Source organism: Melospiza melodia, chromosome 19 (genome assembly GCF_035770615.1).
Source record: "Melospiza melodia melodia isolate bMelMel2 chromosome 19, bMelMel2.pri, whole genome shotgun sequence".
NCBI classification, from domain to species: Eukaryota; Metazoa; Chordata; class Aves; order Passeriformes; family Passerellidae; genus Melospiza; species Melospiza melodia.
This window is the reverse complement of record NC_086212.1, coordinates 9922383-9944096: the sequence shown is the minus strand read 5'-3', so window position 1 is coordinate 9944096 and position 21714 is coordinate 9922383. Positions and strand designations below refer to the sequence as shown.

General features: G+C 46.7%; 1 protein-coding gene across 1 annotated transcript in view; it reads right to left on the bottom strand.

Moving 5' to 3' along the window:
- Positions 1 to 21714, bottom strand: part of LOC134427019 (peroxidasin homolog) — a 42581-nt gene that overhangs the window by 15997 nt on the left and 4870 nt on the right. Inside the window, exons 2-9 of the mRNA XM_063172473.1 lie at positions 17979 to 18050; positions 10649 to 10720; positions 10341 to 10412; positions 7937 to 8008; positions 6378 to 6449; positions 4664 to 4833; positions 1844 to 1961; positions 160 to 329 (exon numbers count right to left, since the gene is read on the bottom strand). Coding sequence (XP_063028543.1) covers positions 160 to 329; positions 1844 to 1961; positions 4664 to 4833; positions 6378 to 6449; positions 7937 to 8008; positions 10341 to 10412; positions 10649 to 10720; positions 17979 to 18050 — 818 coding nt within the window. The remainder of the gene's footprint in view (positions 1 to 159; positions 330 to 1843; positions 1962 to 4663; positions 4834 to 6377; positions 6450 to 7936; positions 8009 to 10340; positions 10413 to 10648; positions 10721 to 17978; positions 18051 to 21714) is intronic.

The following is a 21714-nucleotide window of genomic DNA, read 5'->3' as shown; positions in this document are numbered from 1 at the left end:
CCCCTTTTCCCACTCCAGTGGGAACCCCTGAAGTTCAGACCTGCCTCCACTCTCTCCCGCAGCACACCAAGAATAACTTGGCACATACAAAGCTGGGACTGGCTGATTCAGCTCCATTCCCATCCCCAGGTTGTAAAGGGGTGCACAAAGCTCAATTACATGGGGTGCCAAAATAGCGCAGCACGACCTCCTGTGTCTTGACCTCCCCAGCAATGTTCTTGGCCATGCACTGGTAGACGCCTTTGTCCGACTCCTTGGTGTTCTGGATCATCAAGGTCCCATCTTGCAGCAGGTTCAGGCGGTTGTCATCTTTCATGTCAATTTTATTACTGAAAGAAACAACCACAAACAGGCAAAATCTGAAAGGAATAAAGACTGGTGGTCCCCCCTGTGGAGGGATTTGGGGGCTTTGCATTGCAGTAGGTTGGTGTTTCTTGGAGCTATTCTGAAACTTCATGAAATTTGCAGCAAGAATTCTGACTCACAGCACTGAAGTGCAGCTCCAGCTCTGATTTGCTCCCTGGGTGAGCTGCTTTTCCTCTCCCCACTGATTACACAGGACATTTACAGCCCATCAGGAGAGCACTCTGTTCCCGTGTCACAGCATTGCTGCCATTGTCAGGACATCCTGGCCCGGAAAGCCTGTTCCCCTTACTCACTAAGTGCAAATTTAACAATGAGTTAATATTGTTCTTGTGTGCAGCCATTGCTATTCAAACTCCAGAGTCAAAGGCCTGAGAGGAGCAAAAAGCTCTGAGAAGTCACCATGGGACCCCAACACAGCTTGGACTCCAACCCAGCCCGAGAGAGCTGTGAAACATCTTCCTTTTCTCTGCAGTGACCTGTGACTCCTGGATCCCAGCCCGTGGCAGAAGGTCCCAGTGCTGCATCCCATTTGTCCCAGCACGAAGGAATCTTGGATGGCTGCAGATGATGGAAAGGGAAGAAGAGACCTCTCTCCCCCTAGGACAAAGGCTGAAGCCACTATGCAATCTAATCTGCTTGCTGGGCATTTATTTAATTCCCCTGGTGTCTCCTCTCTCCAGCTCTATCTCGTTTGTTGAGCATTTATTATCATTATCCTTCTCACAATGCTGTCTTTGGGAGCCTGCCAGCATTTCCCTAACAAAACCTTCCTTCCAAAGGGACTTAACTCAGCCATAAACTTTTGCTCTGGGCTGAAACTCTGCCTGGTGGGGGGTTTGCTGAAGAAGCACACATTGATCATTTTTATTAATAACCAAGCCCTGCTCAGGCTTCACCAGACAAGAAGCTCATAAAGCAGCAAGGCAGCTTCACTTCCACAGTGGGCACAGAATATTTTATTGTGCAGCATTTCCCAGAACACTCTGGCATCTAGCACATAACCTTTACAAGACTTTGCAAATTCTGTCCTGCAGTGGAGCACAGCAATTTTTCCCTTTGGAAAGAAACCTCATACCTAGCACAACCAGCCTTTAGTGAGAAGCATCTCAGCAGTTAACAAATGGCAAGCATGGTGGCCGAGAGCAACATGAAACTCTAATTTTATTTTTTTCCTGATCAAAAGACAACTGCTTTCAGCCTGCAGAATGTGTTTATAGGAAAGTTATAAGCTCTTGGAATCCATTACAAACGCAGATGAAATATTTCAAATGCAGATGAAAACACCACTTGGATTACGTGGTCACCAGGGAATGCTGTTAAAAGGAAGGTAAATATAACCCATGAAATAACCACTTCTTTTTTTCTTATTATTTTTTTTTAATGTTGTGTGAAACAACTTTTGTAATTACAGGCAGGCACTGAAGACCTCAGTGCTTGAAAACCTTTGCCACCCCAGGGCTCCTTGAATGTGACTTACTTGTTGTGCAGCCAGATGATGGCAGGCTTTGGGTTTCCTTCTGCCCTGCACGTGAAATAAACTGTGTTTCCCAGGAGCACATCCACGTCCTGGGGCTCTGAGGTTATTCGAGGCCTCTCTGCAAAACACAATTTGAACACAACCCAGTCCAAAGCATCACAAAAATTCAGCCCAGCTGGGGTGTGGTGGGGCCAACAACACCCATCCTGCAGTGCCCCAAGGAACAGGCACAGCCTCAGGCACAGCAGCATCCACTCAGAGCCACCCCAAAATTCACTGACACCTGAAAATATCATGAAGGAGTAGCACCTGTAAAGGCCATGGGGAATTGCTGCTGTTCCTATTCGCAGTAGCTGGGCAGTGGATGAGTTCCCACAGCCCTGATTGTACAGGGGTTCATTACAGAGCTGGTCCCTGCCTCCCCCCGAAGAAGCAAAGTCAGTAGCATCCTCACTTGGGTTGTTTTTCTGCCCTTGGCAGCCTGCAGCTTTCTGCTCCACCTGAGCACAGAGCCAGCTCCCTGCAAACCAAACCACTTCCTTCCCAACAGGATTTCATTCATTATGGTCCTAATTCATCATCCTGTCCCTCTCCAGCCAAGCCTTTCACTGTGTTCTTCACTTTGAATACACTCAAGCACCAAGCAAGTTAAACATTGAAAGGATGTGCTAAAACAGGGAGGAATTTATGGACAAGCCTGGAGTGCCTGATCTTGATTCAAAAAGCCATTCCATTTCACAATCTGCATGCTCACCAGTGATCCAGTAAAACCAGCTGGATTATTGCTAAAATTGAGAACCTGTCACCCCCTCCAGTGGAAGGTCAGGGTCCTCACTCCTCATACCACAAATTAATGGCTCAGAAAAAATCCCCAAAGGCAAGGCCAGCACAGCCCAAACCCAGCTCAGCCCCACAGTACAAAACACTGACCCAAGGCAGATTTGCCCCTGTGGCTCACAGCTGCTCAAAGCCATGGGTTAATGGTACCAGCAGCTTTCAGACTGACTCGAATATCAGCCACCTGCATGGGTAGAGCTCTGTGCTGAACTCTGTATCATTTGTCTTCCCAGCTGGCACACCACCAGGGTGAAAGCCAAATGCCAGCAAAATCTTCCCACCAGGTGCTCTGGTAATTTGACAGACATCCCACTGTGTTTCCATGCCTAAACCAGAACAAATTTGCACTAACAGCTGTACTGTGGCACTGGGAGTGTGTTGGGGAGAGCATGCTGTGCGGCACAGCCACTCCAAGTGTCCCCAGCTGCTTTCCCTAGGCCCTTCCTATCCTCCCTCCCCTGAGGTCACAGACCTGTTTGTGCCAACTCAACTCTTTCCATGGCTGTGCCCTAAATTAATCTGTGAAATGGTCAAATTAAAAAAAAAAAAAAAATGAAATCATAAGAGAAAAGCTGGATTCAATGGAGAGCTCTTCAAAATCCAGCTGATCTCACACATTTGGCTCACAGCAGGGCCATGCACAGCTGGGCTGGCATATCCAGGGGGGATGCTAACAGCCAGCCCACGTGGGTGGGAATTTCTCAAACTGACTCTGCCAGCAGCAAAGCACCATGGAACTACAGCCAATGTTTGTACCAACCTCAACTTAAAAATCAGAGTTTTGTCTCACCTCCACTTAAAAGTCAGAGATTTGTCTTTTCCTATATGAAATAACTAATTTTATGATTTTTTTTCAGAACAAAACCCAATTTAAAACTCTAAGTTTAAAGAATAACAGGCTAACAAAATCCAACAGTTACACCACAGTCAAACACAGCATTCAGCTCCATATCTACGATGCTCTCCCTCAGGTTTCCAGTTGTGTTTCCTGCCACTGCAGCTCTCCCAGTGTTCCCCTTCTGTTCAGCCTAATGTAGGGTGTTTCCTGGTTTAGCCACTGGTGCAGCAGATCCCTTACCAGCCATACTTTGTGCAAAAAGCCAAGACCTATATGAAATAACTAATTTTAAGGGTTTTTTTTCAGAAAAAAATAATAATTTAAAACTCTAAGTTTAAAGAATAACAGCCTAACAAAATCCATCAGTTACACCACAGTCAAACACAGCATTCAGCTCTATGTCTATGATGCTCTCCATCAGGCTTCCACTTGTGTTTCCTGCAGGCCTCCCAGTGTTCCCCTTCTATTCAGCCTAAGGTGGAGTATTTCCTGGTGCAGCAGATCCTCTACCAGCCCTACTCTGTGCAAAAAGCCAAGACAACACCCACCAGCCAAAGCGGAGTGTCACAGACATTTCTCCACAGAAATCCTTTCTTTCGGATTTCTGCATCTTCTGGAGGCCAGAGGCCTCAGAAGACAAGGTAAACAATTATTATCAGCTGCTGGGGAATGCAACAGGGGCACCTATTTTGATTGGTGATTGGTTCATGTTCCCATGTTTATAATTAAGGGCCAATCACAAGGAACAAGCTAGGGACTGAGTCCTTGGCCACAACTTTGTTTTAGATTTCTTTCTATCTATTCTTAGCCTAGCCCAGCTGCTCTGCAAACCTCTCTCTACATTCTATTAGTATAGTAATAATGTATTATATATAATATCTTAATAAATCAAGCCTTCTGATTCAAGAAACAAGATTCACCGTCTCTCTCTCACCAGCTGCGACCCACTCAGGCGCAGTAATTGCGGAGCTGCCTCCAACACCCCTGGGAATATCAGCTTCCTCCCGCAGCCCCACTGGGATTTCCCCATTCCAGCAGTGAAGGAGGGAGAAACCAGGATGCCAGCAGAGGGAAGAGGGAGGCGAAGGGCAGGAGGGAGGAACTGCCAGCCCGAAGCACAGCTGCAGGGCTGCAATCTGGCTCACCACAGTTGAACTCCCGGGCGGTCAGCGTGGCGATGGAGCGGCCGTGCAGGTCCCGCGGAGCCTCGCAGGTGGCGGCGCTCTGGATGCTGCCCTGCTCCGCGTGCTGCTTCAGCAGCTCTGCCAGCCACAGCAGCTCGCAGTCACACACCAGGGAGTTGGAGTCCAGCCTCCTGCAACAGCGAAAGGCAGCTAGCTGAGTGCCCGGGCTGCAGCTGCTGGGCTGCCTCCTTCTGCAGGGGACACAGCCCTCCAGGGTCACCTGGGTGGTTTGCCCTGCATTTGGTGACATCCCAAGTGAAAATCTGAGATATTTCATTGCCACGATGGTTAGCTAGGATGCTTGACCAACACTAGAAACTATTCCGGTTTCAAATAGAAATTATTCAGTTAAACTGGATTATGCAGTTTTGGGATACTTGAGACACTGAAATGTTGGGGTTTATCCTGGGATGGAGATTTCAACTTTTACTGAATTCTGTAAGAACTGCCTCTGTTACAGCTTTTCTCTTTCATCTCCACCCCCCTCCCCCCATTTATTTATGTGTGGATGGGATCAGACCCTTCCTGCAACCAGCTGTGAGGAGCTGCAGCATTTCTGCACCACTGGAAGAACTTTTATTACTGCAACACAAGCCTGAACCACAGCAAATGGAGCTCCAGTGACCTCGCAGTGCCCCCATCCTTTTCCCTGCACTGACCTCATTCCTACAAGCAGTGCTCTCCAGGAGGATAAATGAGGACTACAGGGGGATTTAGTTTGTTACTGCTTCCCCACTGACAGTTTTACAGTCCACGGGTCTGAGCCATTGTCATGGTTTTCAAAACCAGGACAGCCATCCAAAAACAAAATAAATTAAAAAAAAAAGCCTAAACAAACAAACAAACAAGCAAAAAAGGAAGAAAAATCTAACACTTTCAGGGTCACATATTTGAGAATGTGAGATTTCACACAGGGCCATGACCGAGTATTTTATAGACATCCCATCTTTTTCTCTGGCACCTACAGAGAGCATTTCACAAGATATTCCCTCTTAAAGAGAAGTGAAGCATTTAACCTGCTTGCAGAAATCACTGGGCAGCAGTGAGAAATACATTACTTTATTGTACTTGAAAATCATGGCAGAACACCAAAATTCTTTACCTTTTGAATTTAATTTTTTCCTCCCAAACATGTCATAGAACTTATTCCCAGAGATCATAAAAGCAAAGCAAGAAAGAAGTAAGCTGAAGAGACAGGCAGGTTATGTGGGAATGGCACTCTGGGGAATTCCTGCATGGAAAGGGAATCATGCCCCTTGGCACTCCTCTGACTAATTTCAATCTAGAAAACAAGCCTTTTCTTTTATGACTATGATTCTTCTAACCATGCTAGATACTGATCTACAAACATGTTCAAGGTCATATCCGTGACCTGGACTTTCTACATTTTTCAAGGATGTTTTATGGGTTCAAAACCTTGTGAAGACTTTCCAGGAACGTTCATTCCTGTGGCATTATTAAGCTGTAAGCTGATTATAATTAGACACTAGCATAAAGAAACTTCTAACTGCTTAAATAAGCTTTCAGGTCCAATCAAAACTGTTTTATAAACTAAGCAGTGGCCTTAGAAGTGCAACAACTAAAAGCTTTGCCAACCAGGCACATTCTTCCTCAGGTCCTGCCCATCTGATTGAAGATAAACAAGTCCTCTTTGCAGGCAATATTTTTTACTTACAGCCGTTTGAGGGATTCCAGTTGAGAGAATGTCCCTGGATGAATCCTGGAAATCTTGTTGTTGTGCAAGAATCTGCAGTGGGAGAAGCCATGCCAGAACATTATTCAGTATTTGCACCGTGAGGATGATAACACCCCAGGTCACAACTCAGTTTCAATGCAAAGGCCACTCATCCAAACGGAGCTCAGTGTTTGGATTCCATGTTTGTTTCCATGAGCTGGAGGGATTTCATCCCTTGGTGGGTGTGACGTAACCTGCCAAAGGCGAGAGCGGGCGTGGGCTGCAAATGGTGACTCAGGATGGGGTGCAACAGGTTGGAACTGGACCCTTCCAGTCTCCCTGCACAGGGAGGAGAAAGGGCACAAAATCCCCTCAGACTGGACCCACCCTCTGTTTTCTGGGCCTGGGTCAGCTCCAGTTTAGAAGGGAGCTTTTCCTTCCCCCGTGCAGATGATGTGACAATTCCACAAGGGCAGCCATTGGTGTTAGGCAACTCCTGCATTGGACTCCATGTAGTTATTAGACCAAATCCATGAGCAAATCTAATTCAGACAACAGCCACCTAAACTGAGGCAAATTCTCACTTCCAGAATCTTAGCACACACATAAAACTCTCCTGTTAGGGAGAAACCCTGCTTGCACTAAAAGGCAAATATTAGTGGAGACCAAGAGGGGATCATTAATTCCCCATTCCCATAACGGTGGAGGAATTTACTGGTGTTGGTTACATCTCAAACTCGTAAGAGACCATTGATATAAGAGATGAAGCAATTTTAGTAGGTGGTGGAACAGGAGAGCACACAAAAGCAGCACAGCTAGAGTGCAAATGTCTGCACACACACGTGTGCACCAGAGTCCAGCCTGGTTGCCCAGCTTGGAGGCTGAAAAACCTTCCTTTAAAATTTAAATCCAGAATTTTTGTTGGATCCAATACAGTGACTGAGATCAGCCATGTACTGATCCAGGTCTGAATTTTCCTAAGGGTGTGGGATCCCACAGTTTTATTTCTTTGGCATGTATGGATATAAGGCACATTTCCACACAACCTAGGAAAGTCTGCTGGTTTCTCCATGGAGTGGGAACCACACATGGACTGTTGTGCTGGTGGCTCCATTACTGCTAGAAGCAATCCTGGGGAGCAGGAGACTCCATTTCCTTAGTTCTCTCAAGAAGGATGTGGTGTGTTTTTCTTGTTAGACTTTCTTCTGACTTTATCCCTTTTCCACCCCCTTTTTTTAGCTCACTCTGCCCAACAGTGACTAACGTTGCTGACCTTATGCTCAGAGTAAAATTTCACTTGGCTTGACCAGCTGTAGGACTTTCTGCAGATTTACTCCTATTTAGATGGAAACCTGAACATTACATAAAATGGGAAATTCCCTTCACATCCTCAGTCACCCTCCCCCTCGGCAATTATGTAAAATCTCTTTCTTTAAAGAAGTTTCTTTTTGCATTTTGGAGATCACACTCCATGCTAGCAAAACTGCTACACTAAATAAAGGGGTTTTTCCCCTTCTCCTCACCCTCTTAGTCCCAATAAATATCCCATTTTTACTCACAGCCTTTCAAGTTTAGGCAGGTCACTAAAAGTCTCCAGCTCCAGACTTTCCAGGTTGTTGAAATGCAGGTACCTGTGACAGAAATCACACACAGATTGAATTTAAGAGACAGAAGATCTTCCCAGATCAACCCACCAGTGCTCCCCAGGATGTCACCACTCATCTCAGGGCAGATGTGGAGAAGCCAGAATCCATGTTAGTGTCCCCAGTTTCCACAGGCAAACATAGAGGCTAACATGCTTTTCTGCTAATACAGACTAAAATTTTTAGTTCCACTAAAATCCAAAGTGTGACCTGCCACTCCAGAGGCCAAGGGGACCTCCTGCCCATCCCAGGTCACCCCTTGCCATCAAGAAAAGAAATGTGGTGCCTGCAGAGCAGCTCACCACAATACCTGAGCCTCCCTGTTGCCATGAGCTGTGACATTCACCAGCACAACTGACACATTCCTGACTTTCAGATGGATTTTTTACAGTCCCCAAATTGCCTAAACTATTCCTCTTTATTTTACACAGGCATAAATTTCACAGCAGACACAGATTAATCACAGATCTACAAATACTCATTCTGCTATTGTAGCTGACTGCATTGAGAAATAATTGCCTAAGCCTCCACATGGCTGCTTGATTTGTAATGGAAAGATTCTTGATAAATGGTGCAGTATCAGAGAGGGTGACTCAGATTCTGCACTGGAGGGGCACAGTGGGGAGGACAGGGACGTGCTCCAATCGCTCTCAGATGCCTGCTGAGATTGCTTTGGACCTTGAGGAAAGCATCTGATCCTGTCCATCACTTGGGTTACACTTTTTCTTGAAAAGCTGGCTTGTGGGGACAGGAAAACGGGGTAGGATTTGAGCAAAGCTATTTCTTCTGGAGTTAAGCCTGCCTTGATTGAAAACAGATGGGACTTTCAGCGGGTTGTTTGTTGGTTTTGTGGGTTTGTTGGTTTTGGTTTTTTTTTCTTTTATTCGTGACATCAAGTCTGGAACACTCACTGCTGAAATATCCCTGTGGGCAGCTTCAGCTCTCTAAGCTCAGCTTAGAGCCAGTTTCAGCTTCCTAAATTTTCTCCCAGGCATCCTTGCTGAGCTGGCTGATGAAAAACCACATTGTACACAAGCTTGGTGGCACACCTATTGTTAGGATTGCCTGAAACTTCCAATTATGCTCTGTCCTGTTGTGCTGTCAACCTAGAGAACAAGCTGGATCTTATTCCTTTTACAGCAAAGTCCTTGGTCACATTCCAGCCCTATAAATGCTGCAGCTGGGAACAATTCAGGAATTAGACCAGTTTCACCTTTGGTCCCTGCTCTCCAATGATACAAGCAATTCCTGTATTTCAATTATCTAGGAAGAATAAGTCATTAGGAAGGAATTGTTCCCTGTGAGGGTGGAGGGTGCCCAGAGAAGCTGTGGCTGCTCCATCCCTGGAAGTGCCCAAGGGGTTGGATGGGGCTGGGAGCAACCTGGGATACTGGAAGGTGTCCCTGCCCATGGCAGGGCATGGGAATGAAATGAGCTCCAAGATCCCTTCCAAATCAAACCATTCTGGTATCTGTGATTCAAATATCCAAGCTCACACTCTCTCCACCAGTCCCAAGTAAGAAAAATCCAGACCCAGTTTAGGAAGGCACTTCAGAAGAGTCAGACCTCAGTCTGCCCATCTCACCTCCAGAGTGGTGCACTAAGAGTCAAAAACCAAAACTTCTTTGAATAAACAGGAGAATTTTGCCCTAGACAGAAAGGGAGCAAATGGGGACTGTTGGAGTGATGGACTCCAGCTGCCAGGAAAGCACAGGAGGCTCCCTCCAGCCCAGACTCAGCACAGAGTGCCACGAGGGAAGGTCAGGACTGTGTTTGTTTGGATCCTTCATCTTCCCCCACTGCAATTTCCAGATGCTTTGCAGCATGGGAGCAACCATCACCCTGGTAGCTCCCAGGAATACTTGGCAGCCCCAGCTCCCAGCTTGTACTGCATCCACTCATTTCCAGCAGAGCTCTGGATGAGAGAGAAAATCAATCAGCACCCTCAATTTAAGTAAAGGACTAATCTGTCTCTCTGCTTAAAGAATCCCCAGACACAAACCCAGCAGAACATTCTGCTCCCAGCCCTCTCTCCTCCTTCATAAGGTCCTTGGAAATAAAGGCCATCAGAAGCACAGCTGGGTTCTTCTATGCTCCAGAGATTTGGGTGCAGGAGAAAACACACGGAACACCAGTAGGAAGAGAGCTCAGCACTAACTAACCAAAACCAATAGCCTGAACAGCTGGTTTGAAATGAACCCAGTGTAGTCTGGTGATCTGGATGAGAAAAGAGCAGCAGCTCCATCCTACCCCTTGCTAAATGCCTGCTGCTCCCCAAGCCTGGCAGCACAGCATGCAAACAAGGCTCATCTGTACTTACAGCTGCTCCAGGGAATGCAGCCCGTGGAAGGCATGTTGCTGGATGCTCTGGATTTCATTTTTATACAGGTAGCTTTAAAAGGAGAAAAATGAAACAGCATTAAGGGAACTGATCAGCAGTTGTGTTCTAAAAAGGCACAGGAAACAGCAATGACCCTCTACCCAAAGCAGAATTTGCTGCCTGGGTTCAAGGGCAATGTTTTATAGCTCTGACACTCAACTCCAAACAGTACATCCTTGACTGGCAAATATTAAAAGTGGGTAGCTAGATTTTGAAGAGATCAAGAAATTATTGAGCCACCAACTCACAGGTATTTCAGGTTCTCCAGATCTTCAAAGGATCTTCTCACGATTTGTTTTATCTGGTTGTTGTTCAGCAGCCTGTTCAAATCAAGAAAGAAAAACTCAGCTGGTGAAGTCAGCACGTGTGAGATTTGTGGCATTTCTGTTCTTGGATGCCCAGTGAAAAATTCTGAGCCCAGGTGTCACAGAATTAAAGATTTAATGGGGTTGGCAAGTCAGGGTTTGGGTCCTCACACCAGCCATGGCAGTGAGAAGGTTTCTCACCCAGAGGTGCCACTTCCAATATTGCAGTGTTCAAAGTATTTTCCTTACTTTTTGCCACAGTTTTCATCCCAAAGTGACAAATTCATCCAGGAAAGGGATGAGGGGATGGGAGACAGGCAGAAAGAAGCAGTGGGGAGTAAGATATTAAATCATTGCTGCCACTCTCGTACAACCACAGTGGGTTTTGGAGGTGCCTGGTTGTGTTCAACAAGTGAGCAGGGGAGTGCAGAGCCAGTTTTTAGAAGTACAAATGCAGTTTAAAACACCAGTTCCCAGTGGAGTTATAGGTGCCACAAAATGCTAATAGCTTTGCTTTAATCACTTTGTAACTGATACCCACAAATAAGAAATAAATTCAACGTTGACTCCTGAGGCTGCTCAGAGACAACCTCTTTCCATCTCAGGAGCTTTGTGCCAGATTTTATTCCAAAACCTCTGGGCCACGTGGCACTGGAGAGCTGTGTGACACCGGTGTGTGCAGTTGCCATGGCTGTGTGTGCAGCTGAAGGCTGGTGCCAGTGACCAGGAGCAGCCCAGCTCTGCTGCAGCCACGCTGTGCAGCAGTGGAACCACAGAGCTGAGCCCTGCAGAGCTCTGCTGCAGCCCCTGCCAAGCCCAGCGCTGAGAAAACACAATAAATCACTTATAAATAGCTCCCTAACACACAGAGCGAGCTGCTCCTCGTGGCTGCACTCCCACGGGTCCCTCGCTGTGGCTCTCACTGAGGTTCAGGTCTGGCAAAGCTCAGAGCTGGTGGAGTTTTTAGTGCTGAACAGCCCAGAGCAAGGATTTCAACAGGCACCACTCATTTTTAAAATTCCTAAATGGAGCTGTGGGCAGAGAGGGAATCTGTGACTCTATCCTGCAAAGATTTCTTTTTCAGGTGTTGCAGGAAAAGCAGCAATTTCTGTGCAAGGAGCCAGACCTTATTGCATTGGGTCACATTAAATACATGTGCTGGATGTGCATTTTACAAGCTGATTTTTGCCATAGCTCTGCTCCTCAGGAACAATCTGCTACCAGGCAGCAGGTGAGAAGACAGTTCAGCACTTTCCCTGCAGCAAAACCCAATCTTCTGCTTTTCTGGACAAAAAAGAGCAGGCAAGCCTCTGTCATTACAAGCCAAGGTCTTTTCCTGGTCACAGCCAAGATTGTGTAGGTAAAGGATGGAGAGAAAAGACAAAGAGATGGGGAGAAAGGGTAAAAAACTTGTGGGAAAAATAACTTGTGGGAAAAGAAGATGAAGGTGAAATCAAACACCTCAAGGATCACAGGAGAGATAGATGTCAGAAGCACACACACACATGTGATGGCAGCTTCACAAGTTCTCTCCAGGCAGCTGATGCAGCTTTCCACCGGCTTTTTCTCAGGTGGAGAATTACACCGAGGGTCAGAAAAAGCATGTGAGAAACTCAAGAGCAAACAACTTTGTACATCAGGCAACGAGCGAGGGGTTGAGAAAAACCTCATTGCCCCGGATTTGCCCATCCTGCCTGGAGCAGGGGTGTGGGTGCCACTGCCAGGCTGCACAGCCCAGGGCTGGAAAGCTCCTGCACAGCTGGAAGCAACAGCTCCACACACACAGCTGAGGTCAAACAGCCCGGGCTCACTCCTAAGGATGCAAAAATGATGTCAAGTCCTTGGAACACACCATCCTGCTTTGACAGCCAGCTATGCTGAGTGGAAATACAGTCCCTGAGCATCAACCCCAAAGCTTATTTGATGACTGAACACCCCAGGGCTGGCAGTGACTGCCTGAGGGCAGTGTGGGAGAGAGCTTTTGCCTATTTGCCCACAGGACAAAGACAACCCAGGCACCAGCCCTGCTTCCCTCCCTGCCCCATCAGCTTCCATCTCTGGCCAGAGCAGGACCAGGCAGCTCCTGCTCTGTTATCTGAGCCCTGGCCCCAGTTCTGATCATCATTGCCATGGATGTGAGCAGCTGGCACACACCTGCATTGGCCATTTGCCTGCCAGGGGACAGGTGGCACTGACCAGGTGAGCAGGGTCACACCAACAGCCTGAGCAGCCCCGTGCAGCAGCACAGGCTGCAGCCCTTTGCTGGTTGTTGCCTTTAATGCTCAGAGTTCAGACCAGGACTGATCTCCACTGGGATTTCAAATTCCATCATGTTGTCTGGCTGTGTTTTGGGGCTATTTAAAAGCATTATCCCAGTCTGTTTTGTTGTCTTGGCCATTTTGTACAGTTCAAGGGAGTGTAATCACTGAGCCAGCCAAATAAGATGAATCCTGGAAGTTCAGATGGCAAGCAGCACACAGGGCTCTTATCTCATCGTCTGATACTTAAAAACTTGTTCATTGCCTGATTTAGGAATAATAAGTGCATGGAAGAAGTCATCTCTGCTTCCTGTCTCAGGATTCCCCATTGTAATGGAAGGATAAGTCCTGGAAAACACTGGAAAGTGAGATAATGATGAAGTCCACAATAGCCCACTTATTCCAAACTGCTGCTTTCAGAGAAATCCATGGACAAAGCAGCACAGCTGGCTCCTAGAGAGAGTTTGGATGGCTCCTGCACAGCTGTCTGCTCCCTGACTCCTCTGCAATTCACCAGGCAGAGCAGTGTGCCAAATCCTGCCATGGCCTGGCTATTGTCCCAGCTGCTATCCACAGCAAAAATGCCCAAATTCCTGCTGCCCTTAGAGAGCTGGAAGCTGGGACCCAGATCTGCTGGGAATAAAAGGCAGACAGAGGCTGGGAAGATAATTATCTCCCTCATTATCTTAACCACACCCTGTAGCAAACCAGGCTAAATTAAAGGTACCAGAAGCACATTTCCTGGCAATAGGATGGGGCATTTCCCTTCATGCCCCATGAACTGGACTCCACATGAGTAGGAGAACTCACACAGGTTTTATTCCTGCCAGACTCTTCTGGGATGTTTGAGATATACAAGCACCATGAGATCTGGCCCAGATTCACCAGGAGAACATTTTACATTCAGTTTCCTCTAGATTTTATGTGTGACTGCCTCTCCTTTCTCCTTCCCCACCCTCTCTCTAGGTTTCCAGGCACAGGCTAAAGTTCCATTAAATGAGTGGTTTTCTGTTTTGAAGACTGTATTAAATGATGTGACAGGACAGAATTCGGACTCAAACCATGTTCTCTTTCCTCCTTTCATTTGACAATCCACATGCTGCAGTCATTGTGACAAAGCAGCTATTTTTTTCCTCACACCACTAATAGAAATCATCACGTAGTGTATTTAGAGGGGGAGGAAAATGGAGTTTTATGTTCAACCACACATTCCCCCTTGTTGACAGAATGATCTGGAATAGTTATTTCCCATATTTAAGGGAGGAACTTTTATTCTGAGATCCAGGCAGGCTCCGACATCCCCTCCTTGCTGGCAGGAGCACATTCTCTCAGGAATTACTAGAGAGTAAAAGACAGAAACTCCACATTGCTGCTCTGTTCACTCTCAGACTCTTCACCAGCAGCAGCACCTAAAGCAGAGCTGCAGGACTCACCAGAAATGTTTTGCTCTCACCTGAGCAGAAAGAGAAACGTGATGTGAGCAGTGGCCGGGCAAAGGGCCAGGCAGAGGCACAAGCAATGTGGTCTCCACAGAGTCCCTGTTCTCCAGGGTGCCTCAGGAATACCAAAATACACACTGGGGGTGTAAAGAAACTTTGGTCCCTGGCTTGGACACTTCTATGGGGGATGCTGGAGAGACCCAGGGAGCAGCAACCCTGTGAAAATACAGCAGGGAACCAAAGGGGTTGACAGGGCAGCACTGACTCCCTGGGAAGTCAGGGCTGTCATCATCCATCCCCACCCAGAAATGACCTAAAGGAGCAGAAACTGGGAAGCAGGGAGAGGCTGTGCCTCACCATGGGCTCACAGCATTTCCTCTCTCTCCCACGGCACCTGCTCTGAGCTAATGCTGGCTTCAGCCATGCAGCAAGTGATGGCAAACTGCAGCTGGGCCTGGGGGAGCTGGGGGTGCCATACATGAGGGGTTTGCCTCACTCTCCCTGCTACTTTGGTTTTTTTTTGGTACCAAGGGGAAATATTAAGAGTTTAAAACTGCCCAGCACCATCAGCACAGATGGGAACAGAGCAGAACCAGCTGGAGGGGACAAGGAAATCTTACAACTCTCTGAGATGTTCAGCCCAAGAGAACTTCTCCACCTGCACACAGGAAGTTCCCAGTGGTGCAGGATTTGGGATAACTGCTCATTCATTCCCTGTGGTGCTGCACCAGGAGTGCCCACAGTGACTGTGACTCTTCCACACACAAAGCTCCTGTTTTTAATGCTAAAGTAGTGCTCTGTGATTTATCAAATCTCCCACATCAGAAGAAAGCAGAGGGAAGGGTCTGAGCTGTTGAACAGCCCCACTGGACATCCACACAGGCTGCTCTCCTGTCAGCATCTCAACCCATCTCCCTGCATCCAACACAGGCTACAAAGGTTTCCTTTTCAGGGTGGTTTATAAACTGTCAAACTTGGACACAGAACAGCCACCCTGCCCTAAAGGAGATGGAGAAGAGAAGCTTCACCAGAATCTGTTGCTCTTCCTCTGCCATTAGTGGGAGAAGCTCTTTTAAAAACATTTATTTGCTTATGGAAGATTTATTTAAATTCAATGGCAGAAAGCTGCAAGCTCAGAGCTCTGCACGTGGAACCTGAGCTATTTTATCTTCCAAACTTCTCACTTCAAATTTTCCCAGGAAGTCTCTCAGGGATTTTAAAGGATTTATTCTCTTTATCACTTGAAACACTATCTAAGTCCTCAGGCAAAATTTACCATCTAAGAAACACCAGCAAATTCTTCAGCTCTTGTCAGTTTTGACGTGGGAATTGGACAAACCAAAGTTCCTGGAGAGAAATTTCCTTCAGGAGTGTGAGGTCCAATGTTCTCTCAGTCAGTTATCAAACTCCTCAGCTGTGGGAGTTTATTACAAGTGTGAGAATAACTGAGTGCTCCAGTCTGCTGGCCAGATAAGGAAATACAACTAAGCATAAGAAGTACTATCTAAATGGAAAGGTTTCCTTGGCAAATCAGGTTGATTTTCAGAATCCAAATATAAAAATGCAGTTTTGTTGGAGCAGTGTTTCACCTGGTCCAGTATTCCAGCTCTGACAATGGCTACAGGACACTGTTTAGGAAAAGCAGGAGTGTCTGCCTACCATCTGTGAAAACACACTGTTCTTTCTGCCCTGGCATCCCAAATCATAAGCTCAGGGATGCCAGAGGTGCATTCCTGACTATTCCCTCTAATATCTGTTCATGACTTGCCGTCCTTGAGGTCTCAGTCCAGGAGACAGAAAGGAAAAAGAACTGGAGACATTTGTGGAGCACAAACAGGTGTTAGAGAGAGAGTCAGGTCCTTCTCCTCAGCCTGGCTCTGTCTGTGTCTACTCTGCACAGAGTGCAGGAGTCAGAAGGCAGAAGCAAAATCCTGCAGGGCTCTGAGAGCTGCCCAGTCCAAGGAGCTGGCAGGGCAGGAACTGGGACCCTTACAGCAGGTTGGGTGAGCCCCTGTCCCAGTGAAGCCCTGCCAGCATCCTCCTTTTCCCCAGGGCTCTGCTGGAACTCGCCCGGTGGTCCTGGGAGCTGCTGCCAAACATCTGCCTGCAGCACACTGATCTGACATCAGCTGGAACCCTCTGTTTCCTCACTCAGGAGAGCTCCAGGGGTGGAAGAGCAGGGCTGGAGATCAAGAGGCCTCAGCAGAGCTTGGTGATAAGACAAAACCCTGCAGATTTGGACTCTATTATCTCTCTAGATAGTGTTCTCTCATTTCTCGCTGTATCTGACCCTATTTCAAATGACAGAAATCCATCCAAACCATCCTTTCTTCTCTATTATTTTTGGCAACTAAGTACCACACACTGCTGTTTGAGAGACTAACCTGGGCTGTTCTGGATGAACAGCACTAGTGGCAGTAAAGTTTTTGACCAGTCCATTTGAGCCACAGCCAGGGTACTCTGAGCATCCTGCACTCACGGCTTGGCCACTCAGCCCCAGACACAGATTGCAAGGATCTTGGGCAAATGCTGATTTTTCAACGATAACACTTCAGCAGGTCTCAATAATAAAGTCCTGCTGTAATCCCAAATCCCATTTTTCCTACAACTGCTTAGTGTTGACTGAATGCCTTATTGCCCAGGTCTGCCACCTTCACAGGACCAGGGACTTCAGACCACTCAAGGCCAGAGAGAAAAAGACAACCTGAATTTCTGTTACCATTTGGGATCATGGATGTATGAACATCTGTCAGGTTCCCAAAGGAGCTGCTTTGCCTCACTGAGGAATTTCAGCCTGGACCTGGAAATCCTGTGGCTGTTAGCACCGTGTCACAGCGCGAGTAATTACATCTGAGCCCCAACACCCCGACTGCATCCAGCACAGTGCAGTGCTGACACAGCTGCTGGTTCTGATCTGGGAGCTGGGGTGTTTGCAGCTCCTTGGCTACGGGGTGCAGATGCTCTCAGATCTGTCTCCAAGCCCTCAGAAGGAGCAGAGAATCCCAGGGTTTCCCTTGGGAAGAGTGAGAAGCTGGTTAGGGCAGCAGTGTGAGCAGTGATGAGAGTGTGATGCAAGGCTGGAGGGGCAGCTTTGCACCCCCATTCCTACCTGGATAGGGCAGATGTAGGCACCTCTTCTAGGGAAAAGGGAAAGATGGCATTTGAAGGATGCTCAGTGGAACTCACACAGAGCAACTGATGTGGTTCATGAGTTAGAGGAGACCATGGAAAGGAAGATGATTTTAATCCACCCCTCCACTGTCTTGATACCAGATGAGAACTTCTTCTATGGGCTACTCTAAGGCCATACCTGCTCAAACATCTTCTGTCAGTGCTAGAGCTCATTGCATTTTATTTTTAAGCAGAGAACTTAATTGTGAATAATGAAAGTTATTAAACACCACATTTTTTAAAAAAAAGAAACATGACACAGGGTGGAACCGAGGGAATTTTAAAGCTTTGGCTGGATATGCACAACTTGACTGAAATAAATAAAATCCCAAGGCCACCTTCAAGCCACGTTAGGGGACAGTACTAACACAAGTAATAAATGGATATCCTTGGAGTGCAACTTACAGTGTGTTGAGGTTCTTCAGTCTTCTGAAGGCTCCAGGTTGTATCTCCTTGATGTGGTTGAAGCGTAAATCTCTAAAAGCAGAGGATATAAACAAGCCATTAGAGCAGGGAAGGGAGTGGAGAAGGATAAGGGACAATGGTTGGGGTCTGCTCTTGTCTGTAGAGTCAGGCAAAAGCTGGGACAAGCCTATAGTGCTAAAATTCTTTATTCTAATTCCACAGAAAACCAGACACTAAAAGGAGTCAAGGAATCATTCCCATGAGAAAAGAGTCTGCAGCAAAACACCCCAAGTTCACATGCAATTACTCTTGCATCTCACCCTGATTTATAGAGAAACGCACATCATCAAGTGGAGCCATAATTTAGCTCCCTACTAAAACTGCCTCTGCCTTACAATGGTTAAATCTGCTCAAATAACCTCATATAACAAGAATTTCCCATTTTGCTCTGCAATGCTCCAAGACTTACAACAGCTTATCTCTGCCTGCATTTCAGATCTGTGCCAACTGCAATTAGAATTACTGGAGTCCAGGGGATTCTGGCAAATTTCAAGGGCTGCCCATGGAACTACATCAGCTTGGAACCCAAAACCATGGGGTTTGGCTTGCTAATGGGATAATGAAATAAGAGCTAAGTGGTTTAACCTGGTTAACCAAGGATAAACACATCTATAGGGAACGTGGTGCATTGATTTGGCACCTTGCATGGCCCAGTGTATTATAACAAATCACAAAAGCTGACAAATGGGGATTGCTGCAAGTTTCTGTCCAAAGCACACACTGAAGTGGATTTTTTTTTTCTCCTGCACTGCTTGATCTATCACATTTAGGGAATACACAGATATTTTCCATGTTAAGGCAGCCTTTTAAGGGCATTTTCCTTAAGAGGAAAAAAGCAGTTTGCAAACCGTAGTCATTCTATGCTAAAAAAATCATTATAAATTTTCTTACTTTTTAGGCAGAAAATGTTGGGTTTAACTTGCATTGCTTCAAATGTTCATTTCTTGCCCCTTTTTTCTCAGAGGGAGTTCTGCATCTTTCTTCCCTGTCAATGTGAATTTGAGGGTATCTTTATGGATTTTTCAGGCAATGGCTGCCACCACGAAGCCAGACACAATTAAACCCTGGCAGCAGTGACAGCACACTGCGCTGCCTCTTCTCCATGGCCTCGTTAAAAGGAAACGAGGAAAGACCAGGAGAAAAGGTGAAGAAATGCAAATTTGATTTACAGCCTGCAATGTACAAACACCAACCGTGCTGCCCTGGGGGGGTGCAAAGGGCCCTGTAATTAGTGCAGGCTGCAGGTAATAGGGAACGTTATAAATACATGGGAGGAACACACAGGGGTCAGGGCTGGAGCTGGCCATGCTCAGGGAAGGCAGTGAAATGGAAAATCCAGTTTTGGGTCACAGGCTGCAGGTGGGGACGTAAAGCCTCAGACAACTGCAGTCCTTTAAACCACACAGAACTACTGTTCTTTTTAAACTACACCACCCCCAAGGAGCATGTAATAAAGCTTAGCTCATTGTTTTAATGAAATATTTTAATTTTTCTTCTGTTTTATGTTCCAGGTAAAGCCTTTAGATGATTCTCTGGACCTCAGCTATCCTTCGGTCCTTTGGCAAGTTCTTTTGGGTTTGTTCTCCATCACAAAGGCAACAGCTTTCCCCACAGACAAAAATGGAGCAGAAACACTGCATCCCTTCTCTGAGCACTTCATTTCAAGGAATGATGTGAAATAACTGGAGAGAGTCCAAAATAAAGCAATGGGAATGATATGAAGTTTAGAAAACATGACAATGAAAAGAACTGAAATTGCTTATTTAACCATAGATAAAATAACTATGGCAGGAAATTGCTACAAATAGAAAGGGCAAATAGTCACTGACTGAAACTGCAGATTCAAGGGTTTTTTAAAAATATCTGAATTAGCAAGGCTCATAAAACACCCAGTGCACTTTAGGTGAGACAGGCATTAGCCACACATGGTTTAGGAAGGTGGATTCTGCCCTGGAGCATGGACCAGGCTATTCTGCCCCTGTACCCCAGACAGCATCAAAAGGTACCTGTGTTGATGTCCCTGGGCATGCAGAGGAACCTGCATATTCCTCTTTACTATATAGTAACTCCAATACTTTGGCTCATCCTTGGCATTTTCACTCCAGACCTTGCCTCAGCCTAAAGCATCGCCAGCAGCAAAGGGCTGCACTGGGAATCCCTGGCTTGAATGTGTTTGATTGAGAGCATTCCCCACTGAGTTTGTCTCCTCTCCCACAGAAACACTTGTTCCTCTCTATTCCCAGGGCGCTCACTCTGGAAATTCACGTTTCTGCTCAGGAACAAATGTGTTTTTTTACAGGGACTCACCACAGAGCCCCTCCCAGGGCAGCTGCTCCCAGCTGCCCCACACCACAGCAGCTGGGCTCCCTCCCTCCTGCCCACTGCTTTCCACCTGGGAATTCGAAAAATGGGGGGGAAAAATAATCCCTCGTGATTTTACTCCCCCCCATGATTTCAAGGATGGCGGTCTGGGATTACAAATGACCTTCCCACAAGGAGCAGCTGCTGCTAAAGGATTCTGGATGCTCATCTGCTTTCACACAGAGAGGAGGCCTGGGACAGCAGCATCACCCAACACAGATCCCTCTGGACAACACCAGTTTGACTGGCTCTGCTTTAAATCCCACCGAGCCCTCATGCTCTGACAGGGAAGTGACCTGGGATGTGTGGATAATCCTGGACCTGCTGTAGAAATCAGCCACCTTTTCTGAATTTGGGGAATTATTGACAGAGACTACAAAGAATGCCAGAATTTGCACATGGATGGGGAAATGGATCTTTACAGAATTACACAGTGTGAGCCTCTCAGCTGCTATCAGAACAATCATCCCTGCAAGCCTTCTGTTAAATAATTATCAGTGATTAGCACATAAAGCAATCAATGGCTTTTACAAGAAACTTCCACTTCTGTTTAATCTATTTAGGCTTTCACAGACTCATGTATTACTATGTTAACTAAGCAGATAATTAGCTACAAGAGGCGTTTTACTGCAGTTCTGTGGAAATTACTGGGTTTTTGTGTCATTGAAGAATCCTTTGTGCTCCCAGCGCTGTGCACAGCAGTGATGCTGACAGTTCTGCCCAGAACTGGTTGGAAAGTGGCAGCCACACAATCACCACCAACAATGACACAGAGAGTAAAGGTGCTTTTACAGAGATTATTAGGTGTTGAAGTTCCTCCCAGTGTTTCCAGAGGAAGGGAGGGCGTGAAAGACATCCTATAAAAATATCCTATAAGACAAGTTTCCACCGTACAAGAAGAGCCAGGACATTTATCAGAAAGATGCTCGTTCCTCACATTTATCTGCACAACATCAGAGTCAGCTCTGCAGGTTCCCCAGTCCTGCCAAACCACTCCAGTCCTGGCAGGAAGGGAAAACTGCCTTGCTGAGATGGAAATGAAGAGCTCCAGACTCACTGTCATCAGCTCCCCAGCTCAGGAATGTTCCTGTCCCACACGAGTCCCCAAGTGGCTTCAATAAATGACAGCCTTCATCCCAGAGCCCCTTACATGGACAGCTGAGCCCTGCCAGCCCTGAGAGGCAGATGAGGAGGCCATGGGGAGGCTCAGGGCTGGGGATTCTCCAAGTCCTGGCTATTTTGGGCCTTAACCAGCTCAAGACATCAAGATCTGGCTGTTCAAAGAGCGAAGAGGAAGGAAAATATGTTGAGCATG